Consider the following 9083-nt stretch of genomic DNA (forward strand, 5'->3'; position numbering starts at 1 on the left):
GTACATTCAGACACATTATTCTATGATTACTTGTTTCATTTTCTCCGCTGGGCTATTTTCCGCGTTGAAGCCCTTTGGTCTTATAGCATCCTGCTATTCCAGTTCGGGCTGAAGCTTATCTAATAATAATAATAATAATAATAATAATAATAATAATTATGATAATTATAATAATAACATGTATTCATATATATATATATATATATATATTTTATATATACATATATATACAGTATATAAATATATATATATATGTGTATATATATATATACAGTATACACTGTATATATATATATATATATATATATATATATATATATATATGTATACATTTATATATGTATATATATGTATATGAATATATACACACACATATATATATATACATATACAGTATATATATATATATATATATATATATATATATACTGTATATGTATGTATATATATATATTTATATATATATATATATATACATTCATATATATGTATATAAATATATATATATACATATATATACATATATATATATACACACACACACATATATATATATATATATATATATATATATATATATACATATATATATATATATATATACAGTATACACTGTATATATATATATATATATATATATATATATATATATATATATATATATATATATATATATATATATGTGTATATATATGTAGTCGATTGAACCTCTAATTTCTCTAACTGATACCAACTGCAATCTATTAGCTACCAAATGCATAATTTCCTGTTTTGATCAAGCAAGACAAGATGGGGTTTTTCTTCCCTGGTCATTGTTTAGGGTTTATCCAATGTTGAAGGATGTTGCCAATTGAGAGAGTTACAGTTTCTTATTGACGAAGCAAATATTCTATATGATGTTGGTTAATTGTTCCATTTATCTCGAAATTATTCTTTATCAAAGAGGATGTCAGGTCTTGTTAGCTAAAGGTTTTATGTGATGCATTTTCGATAAGAAGTAATTCTTCTAGAACTTATTTGTTTTAAAGGCTTTTTTTTCCTCTCTTGTAAATTCCATGATGTATACGTTTCTATAGTAGAATATGATTGCATTTTACTTTTTATTAATTTAAAAAAGAGTTTGGTTATTGTATTTTTATATTTTGTTATGGGAATGATATCTGTTTAAGAGAGAGAGAGAGAGAGAGAGAGAGAGAGAGAGAGAGAGAGAGAGAGAGAGAGAGAGAGAGAGAGAGAGAGAGAGAGAGAGTTTGATATTTCTGCACGCAACCCTTCAGTTATTGGTTATGAATATTGGTAATCCTCAGATCTCGCATAATTGACTATTTCTGTCTACTGTAAAACTTTCGGACTATTTTTCCCAGTGAAATGTTTCTTTATAATACCCATTTTCCAGAATGGCATTATCCTGACTTGAGCCCTACAACGCAAGCGTATTAGTACAACGGTCCAGAGCAGTTTGGTCGCACGAACGAGGCACCTATGACTGGAGGTGGAAGCATATGTGGGGACATCTAATTCACTCGGAAATGGACGTCTGCCTTTTAGGTCCCACATCAGATGCAAAGGGGTGCCAAATGGCCCAAAAGAATTTCATCCAAAGGAATTTAAAAAGTGAAAGCTAAAGATTTCATTAGTGTTTGACATCGGAATAGAGATGGGAGACTGATCTTATTTGATAGAGATTGATTAATCGAAATACTTTTGTTCAGTAAATTATTCCACAAAATACCTCATGTGACCTGTAAAGTCTAACAGTGCTAGTAATACTGAAGTAATAGGCAGAGAGAGAGAGAGAGAGAGAGAGAGAGAGAGAGAGAGAGAGAGAGAGAGAGAGAGAGAGAGAGAGAGACTTTTGATGCCTCTGCAAGGCTACGTATTACGCCTTTGTTAAAGATTTAGGTTAATGCATGAAAAAATGTATACAAATGTTTCTGTGGATGGTCACTGTGCGAAAGTTTGTAGTGAAGTATTTTGTTTACGTTCGGTAATGAGTTTTGCGCTCTTGTCATTATATCATTCATGGTCAGAATGCTTAGATAACTTGGATTTCTGATAATATAGAAAAGATTAGAGCAATAATGCAATTTTGTAGCAACATTAAGACCAGCCTATCAATATTTATAGTATTGAAATATTATTACCATACCAGCATTTATAACATTAACTGATTAACATAGTTTTAGTGAAAGAAATAAAATCAATACCAAAGCAATTCATAATCCTTTAAAAAAGATATATCGAATTCCTTTACTATTGGTTTTTCTTCCAAGCGAAATAGAACTGAACACCAAACAGGTTATTTTCTTCAAACCTTTAAGGTGATTCAGTATAAGTCCTTATATTTCCCAACTACCATAGTTCATCATTACACTAAAATAAAATAACGGGAAGCACACAGAGATAGAAAAAAAAGAAAGGAAGGATTTTTGCTATTAAAGAAATAACACAAACACAAATATCCCTCTTTGAAAATTTCTAATTAGAGTATCAGCGGCTGACCCATTATTCCCTCAAGGACCCACCCCAAGACGGGTATATAAAGAGCATCCTCCGTGTCTCAGCATCCTACGGGCCAACCAAGGGAAAGGCCCGTGCCAACAACAAGTGTTGGCTTTAATACCCCAAGAAGATGTCTCAGCATCTCACTCCTGAACTGTCTCTTGCCCGAACAGCTCCTTCAAGCTGATAACGATTTCGCTCGACACCATGAAGGTAGTTGGTGGGTGGGAACTGGACAGTGGTGGAACATCAATTTTACCTTTAGTGAAACTGCAAAAAGATCCACTCACATATTAGCTAGACATACTTCAGCCTATATGTATAGTCATAGATATATATTCATATATATATATATATATATATATATATATATATATATATTTATATATATATGCATATATATATATATATGTATATACATATACATATATATATATATATATATATATATATATATATATATATATATATATTAATATGAATATATTCAATGTGTATCTACAAACACACATCACTCACATGCACGCACACACATATATAAATATAAATATATATATGCATATATATACACACACATATATATACATACATATGTGTATATATATATATATATATATATATATATATATATATATATATATATATATATATATGTGTGTGTGTGTGTGTGTGTGCGTGTATGTGTGTGTCTGTCTGTGTATGCGTAAATATTTCCTTTTGGAAGCATATCGGTGAGATCTCTATAAACAGATTAAACCATCAAATTCATCTTGGTTTACTTCGATTTAGTGGATCGAAGGTGTAATTTGTCAGGAAAAAAATCAGCTTTTATGATTTAAATCATAAATCATTAAACTCATTTACTTTGAAACAAATCAACTTCGCAAATAGAATTTAATCAATATTAACCTGCAAAATATTTGCTTGGTATTCGAACTGGATTTTGTTACATTGGGAATTCTTTCTTTTTTATTGTCGCTCCCTTTGATTTCCGTTTTGATTTTACCAGTTAAGTGTGAACTTGAGAATTTCTATTTCGATAATCAATTTTTTTAATGCTATTACCTTTCCGAAGGTCAATATGGCCACCTCTTTGTCTTCAAATCAGAATTCGTACACAGGAACTTCTTTCAGATAAAGAAAAGTGAAATTTTAACTAAAGATTAGTGTCCTTAACATAATGAAAAATACCATCGAGCAAATATTAAAGAAATTTAAATGCTTTATCATTTCCAATATCATCATACCATTAAATAACCATCAGAGTTGACATCACTAAATAAGTCAAAGTTTTCTCCAAAATCTTACCATCGAAAATAAACATTTGAGATTCAGTAATGCATATCATGTAGACACAGATTAGTTACAAGAGATACATACTCAGGTAAATTTACACGCAGTCAGCAGACGGTATATTAAAAGACACCTAATTCATCTTTGTTTTTCATCTCATTTTTCAGGTCTTGGTATTGTTGATGTTGGTTATCGTCGCTGTGTTCAGCGCCCCATCACCACAAACTGCTCAAACTCAGAGTCTTTATGTAAGTTGTCAATAATCTATTCACTGGTATTGGGCTTGAAAAAAGGAAGATCTACTTTCATTCTCAATTTCTATAATATTCCACTAATTGTAATGTTTGTTTAACTTTCGAAATTTCTCATAACAGATGTCTAGATATTGTAGATATCGTTTATGTTTCCACCAAGGACTACGGAATACTGTATTCTTACTCTTTGCATTAACCAGTACCCTCTTACTCCCTACTACACTATTTGACGCACTCCCATAAATAATTAAGGAAGTAGAAATTTAATTTGGAATTAATTTTTCACTAAAACGCGTCTATATTTTCACGAATTGCCTTTCTCGCTTTAATATAGGCCTAATGTCAATCTGCCTCTTCACAGCCCATCATCCCTTACGAGTTCGCCTATGAAGTGGCCGACCCTCCGACCAGCAACTTCCAGAACAGGGCAGAGGTCAAACTACCCAACGGCGACGTCTTCGGCTCCTGGTCTCCTCTGCTGCCTGACGGAAACATCCAGACCGTCACCTACAACGTCACTGGAAACCAGGGCTTCCAGTACTCTCTGGTCCTCACACCGGCTACACAAACAGCGGCGGCAGGGAAGTAAAGTCCCTTTCCAGAGTGTTTTATTCCAGAATGAATCCGTTAATCAAGTCTTCCAACTTTGGAGTCCTTGACGAAGAACCTTCTTTCTCCATTACTCCAGAATACAAGAAAATGCTAAGAAGACTACTTGATGCTAACATTGCCAAAATCATTAACTTCATGCCGATTTCGACGGTGATTTGTGTCTGAATCAAATCTTGTGACTGAAAACTAGACGAAATCACTGAATGATGTCTATATCTTAGACTGAATTCATTGATTCCGGTTTTTACTTTAGTAAGACTTTTCCCTCAATTTTTTGAACAACCGATTTCCGAAGTCTTTGACAAAAAATTACGAAAACAATTTCCAGTTATCCTGAAAAACAAGATTTGATCTGAGGTATTCATTCGATTTCTGCGCATGTGAAGGCTCTCCCTTCAATGTGATTATCTTGTTACTGTTCACCTTCATTTCATCACATTTGTTGGAAAACACATTCATTCTTTTCATCGCCCATTGTTCTTTATCTTTAAGGAATGTTCACTATTGTTCTGAAAATAAAAGGCCTCTTGTTACCAGGGACGTGCAGAGAACTTGTTCAGGGCAGGTGCTCAAGTGATAAAAGGGCAAAAATATAGAAATCGATGAGGCTAAATATATACCGGCTCAATATTCTTTCAAATTTATGTAAACTAGCCATTAATAATTCAAGAAAGAGATAGAAATGACTGATATCATAAGTACTAGGGATCAATACACTTGGCTAATAACCAGACCTTATCATTTCATATTTATAAGAGAACCCTTCTGTGTGCCATTTCTTTGAATATTCTGATAACTTCACTGTTGTTGAGTGTGATATCCTTTTCAACTGCTAGCAACAAAAGATCAGATAACCTCTCCTCACTGGACAGGCTGCGTAGCTTTGTCTACACCAGTTTGAGTTTGGAGAAGGTCCTTTCCACTGTTGCAGTCGCGACGGATGGAGTGGCATAAATTGTTAAGAGTTAAAGCATAAGTGGCAATATCTCCTGGACATTATTTTCTTTCATCAGGTTGAGCATTGTAGATGCAGTGTTCTGTGGCAGGCAAGGAAATGAAAAATAGAAGATCTTTTATTCCAACTGTAGCTTGTCTACTTCTTCTAACTCTTAAAACTGGCATAATTTTTGCAATGACTTTAATGCCTCTTCATTCACAGGTTCTTTCCAGTTATCTTGGACTGTCATACAATGAAAGGCATTTAGGATACCCCATATTGTGTTGTCTCAACCTTTATATCTTCTTTGTAGCTCTTGTGATATCGTATCTAAAAATACATAAGATATTCTCACACGGTAGTACTCATCCAAGGATTGATATTGCTGGTCCTCAGTAGCAGATGTAGCACTATACTTTTATCTTTCAGGCATTTTTCTTCTTCTGCCTTGTCCAGGGATCCCAGAGGGGAGGTCGATGGCCATGGATTCAGCTCTCTTTTTAACATTTGTAAAAATCTCCTGAAACCTCTCATCATTTCTTAATGCTCTCAAACTTTGTAGCACTCCATCCACAATTCTGTAGGAGGCAGCCAAATCAAAGTCTTTCTGTTGTAGGGCATTAGAAGTATAGGCAGTTTCTTGAAAAACTGGGGTGGCAATCTCAAGACAAACAAGAAATTCAAAGTTAATACTTAGCAGCAATATTGTGGTATCCCCTGCTGATGCATCAGAGGATTCTTTTGCACTATCTCTTCTAAAAATTGCTTCAGAGCTGGAATGACCTTCCTCGTGGTTCTAAGAGCTGACTCTCTGCAAGCCCATCTTGTGTCTGATAGCTTCTTAAGTTCAAGTTGTATGTCTTCTGGATATATTGCTATCTGGATCTCCATGAAAGCAGCATGCCGTTTTGAAGAGTTAGAAATAAAAGCATACAGTTTCTCCACCATACTGAAAAAAGTTACAAACTGAGTTCTTGATTTTGCACTCTCGACTAATACTAGATTTAGGCTATGTGCATGGCAGTGTACATAGAGTGCCTTTGGGTTCAGTCTTTGGAGTCTGGACTGTAATCCATTGTATATTCCACTCATATTTGCTACCCCATCATATCCTTGTCCACGCATATCATCTATGTTCAGGGTATTTTTATTAAGTATAGAGATCACTTCTTTCTCCAGTGCTTCACCAGTTGTTGATTGCACATTGAATACTTGTATGAAACATTCTTTTATTTTGAAGTCATGTACATATCTCACAACAAAAGAGACCTGTTATGTATGTGATACATCAGTTGTTTCATCTATGAGGACGGAAAAGATCTTGCTCTTGTGAATTTCTTCTAATATCACTCTTCTAACTGAAATGGCCAAAGCCTTGATCAGGTCATTCCGAGTCCTATTTGAAAGAAATGACACTTGGGGTCTTTTCAGTATTTCTTGTTTTTCTTTAATTACATCAAAGTGCAATTGAACTACACTGTCATACTTGCTAAACTTTTCTACATGTTCAAGAAAATTTCCTCGATTTTCACTGATAGAACTTTATTAGTCGCCCCTAAATGGGAAACCTTGTCTTGCCAAGTATAGTGATGGAGATCAACCTACATAAAATTTCTCTGTTTTTCTGCTTCTCTTTGTCTCTAGCAGCTTGTACTTCCTGATTAGCTGTTTCTAAAGCAATATCTAATGCTTGACTTTAGAACCCTTTCCATCGAACCATACCAATCATGTGAGATTCTGAACTAGCAGGCTCCTTTATTTTCTCTGAAGCTGTCCTCCAACGGCTTATGCCCTCTGATTTCCCAGCTACTCGGCCCCTGTACTTCTCCTCATTCAAAAACAGACGACAGCTGAAGCAGAACATGGGATCTTTCCGAGGTGAATACTCCAACCAAGAGTTCCTTTCATACCATTTCTTCTGAAATGAGTCTCCCTCTATACTCTTGGGATATGAAATTACTGGTTGACATGGGCCATAATTATTGCACAGTCTGATGAAAGACTCATTAATACATATCTTATAATTAACAACAAGGGCAGGGTCATTTGGATACTGTAATTCAGGTAGCATGGAAAATGGCTCTTCAACTTCGGGCATTTCTGCTCTTGCTTCAGTCTGGGGCTCCTGTGGAGCAACTTGTTGCTCAAGGTTATCTAAACTGTCCGCTTCATTTGGCTCGTCGTATGCTTCCATATCTTCAGCTTCTGACTTTTCACTCTCCTGAGTGTCCTCCCAGCTCTCCTCCTTCTCCTTCACTTGCTCTGATGTTGAAACTGCCACTCTTGGCTTCATCCAATCATAAAGAGTTCTGCTACCTTTGGCAGCATCTTGTCTGTCCTGCTCTTGCTCCTTTTTTCTTTTCTCCTTCCATGGCATACTGAAGATCATTAATACAAAAATTAAAAAATCAATGTTCCATGAAAAAAAATCAGGAATACCCTAAATTTTGGGGATCAGTGTAAAATACCTATTGACAAGAAAGGGCACTTTTAATACAGTAGCAAAAGGGGCAGGTGCTTGGGCACCCCTAGCACCCCCCTTCTGCACGTCCCTGCTTGTTACTCATAGAGAATATATTTGAAATTTGACTTTGTGGTTTTATTTTTTTTTTATCCCCTGAAAATCATTGATTCCTTTATTAATCATCTCTATATAGAAGGTTTCAAACAATCCCCCTTTTATAGGAATATCGTAACATTACCTTTGTCTTCTGATGGTGTCAACTGAATTCCCTTTCAAGGGGAATTTTTAGTCCTAACTATTTCCAGGGAAGCTGTCAAGGGATATTTTCAACAATGAATGTGGCAAACATACAGCTTTTAAAGAAAGTTTTCAATGTTAGATTTTTTTTAGGAAGGTTTCAAGTCAGTCAGTTTTCGAGTGATATTTCCAACACTGTGAGAACCTGTTTGAAAATAGGAAAATCTGTTTATTATTATTATTATTATTATTATTATTATTATTATTATTATTATTATTATTATTATTATTATTATTATTATTATTATTAGCTAAGCATTAACCCTAGATGAAAAAGCAGGATGCTGTGCACCACTAAGGTCTTCAAGAGTGAAAAATAGCCCAGTGAAGAAAGGACACTAGGAAATAAATAAACTACATGAAAATTAACGCACAGTGAATATAAGATATTGTAAGATCGACAACAAAGTTGAAATAGATCTGCTATATATAAACCATGACGACAGACTCACGTTGGCCTGTTCAATATACAAGCATTGTCTGCAACTTTGAACTTCTTAAGCTCCATCGTTTCAATTGACTGATTAATGGAATTATAAACGATAAAATAAATCTAGTAATAGGTAATCAAACATATAAAAAACACTTCAGAAACTAAGATTAATAAAGATCAAAACATAACAAAGCATACTAGTACTAGCTGAGTTAAAGATTAAGACAGCATCAGATGTTGTCCAGTTTCTACACGAAAATGAACCGTCAGGAATGGTACCCGATTTCATGA

The 9083-nt window shown here is 34.2% G+C and overlaps 2 protein-coding genes across 2 annotated transcripts; one reads left to right on the plus strand and one right to left on the minus strand.

Annotated features, from left to right (window-relative positions):
• Positions 1 to 2583: 2583 nt before the first annotated feature.
• LOC137642111 (cuticle protein 8-like) lies at positions 2584 to 5189 on the plus strand. Its single transcript, XM_068374660.1, has 3 exons — positions 2584 to 2715; positions 3963 to 4043; positions 4411 to 5189. Exons 1-3 carry the CDS (start codon positions 2710 to 2712, stop codon positions 4636 to 4638), a joined length of 315 nt encoding a protein of 104 aa, XP_068230761.1. The 5' UTR covers positions 2584 to 2709; the 3' UTR covers positions 4639 to 5189.
• Positions 5190 to 6291: 1102 nt separating this feature from the next.
• Positions 6292 to 8867, minus strand: LOC137643052 (uncharacterized). Its single transcript, XM_068375904.1, has 3 exons — positions 8812 to 8867; positions 7321 to 7976; positions 6292 to 6809 (listed from the first exon to the last, which is right to left on the minus strand). The coding sequence occupies exons 1-3, from the start codon at positions 8865 to 8867 to the stop codon at positions 6292 to 6294; spliced, it is 1230 nt and encodes a 409-aa protein (XP_068232005.1).
• Positions 8868 to 9083: the final 216 nt, after the last annotated feature.

Source organism: Palaemon carinicauda, chromosome 6 (assembly GCF_036898095.1).
Source record: "Palaemon carinicauda isolate YSFRI2023 chromosome 6, ASM3689809v2, whole genome shotgun sequence".
Taxonomy (NCBI): domain Eukaryota; kingdom Metazoa; phylum Arthropoda; class Malacostraca; order Decapoda; family Palaemonidae; genus Palaemon; species Palaemon carinicauda.

Bases quoted from the DNA above. Each gene is read 5' to 3' on its own strand.
- LOC137643052 (XM_068375904.1), bottom strand. From the start codon at position 8,867: ATGGAGCTTAAGAAGTTCAAAGTTGCAGACAATGCTTGTATATTGAAC. The intron at 7,977-8,811 runs GTGAGTCTGTCG...AATGATCTTCAG, and splicing joins TGTATATTGAACAGGCCAAC to TATGCCATGGAAGGAGAAAA. The intron at 6,810-7,320 runs GTATGGTTCGAT...GTTTCATACAAG, and splicing joins TTCAGAATCTCACATGATTG to TATTCAATGTGCAATCAACA.
- LOC137642111 (XM_068374660.1), top strand. The intron at 4,044-4,410 runs GTAAGTTGTCAA...GCCTCTTCACAG, and splicing joins CTCAAACTCAGAGTCTTTAT to CCCATCATCCCTTACGAGTT.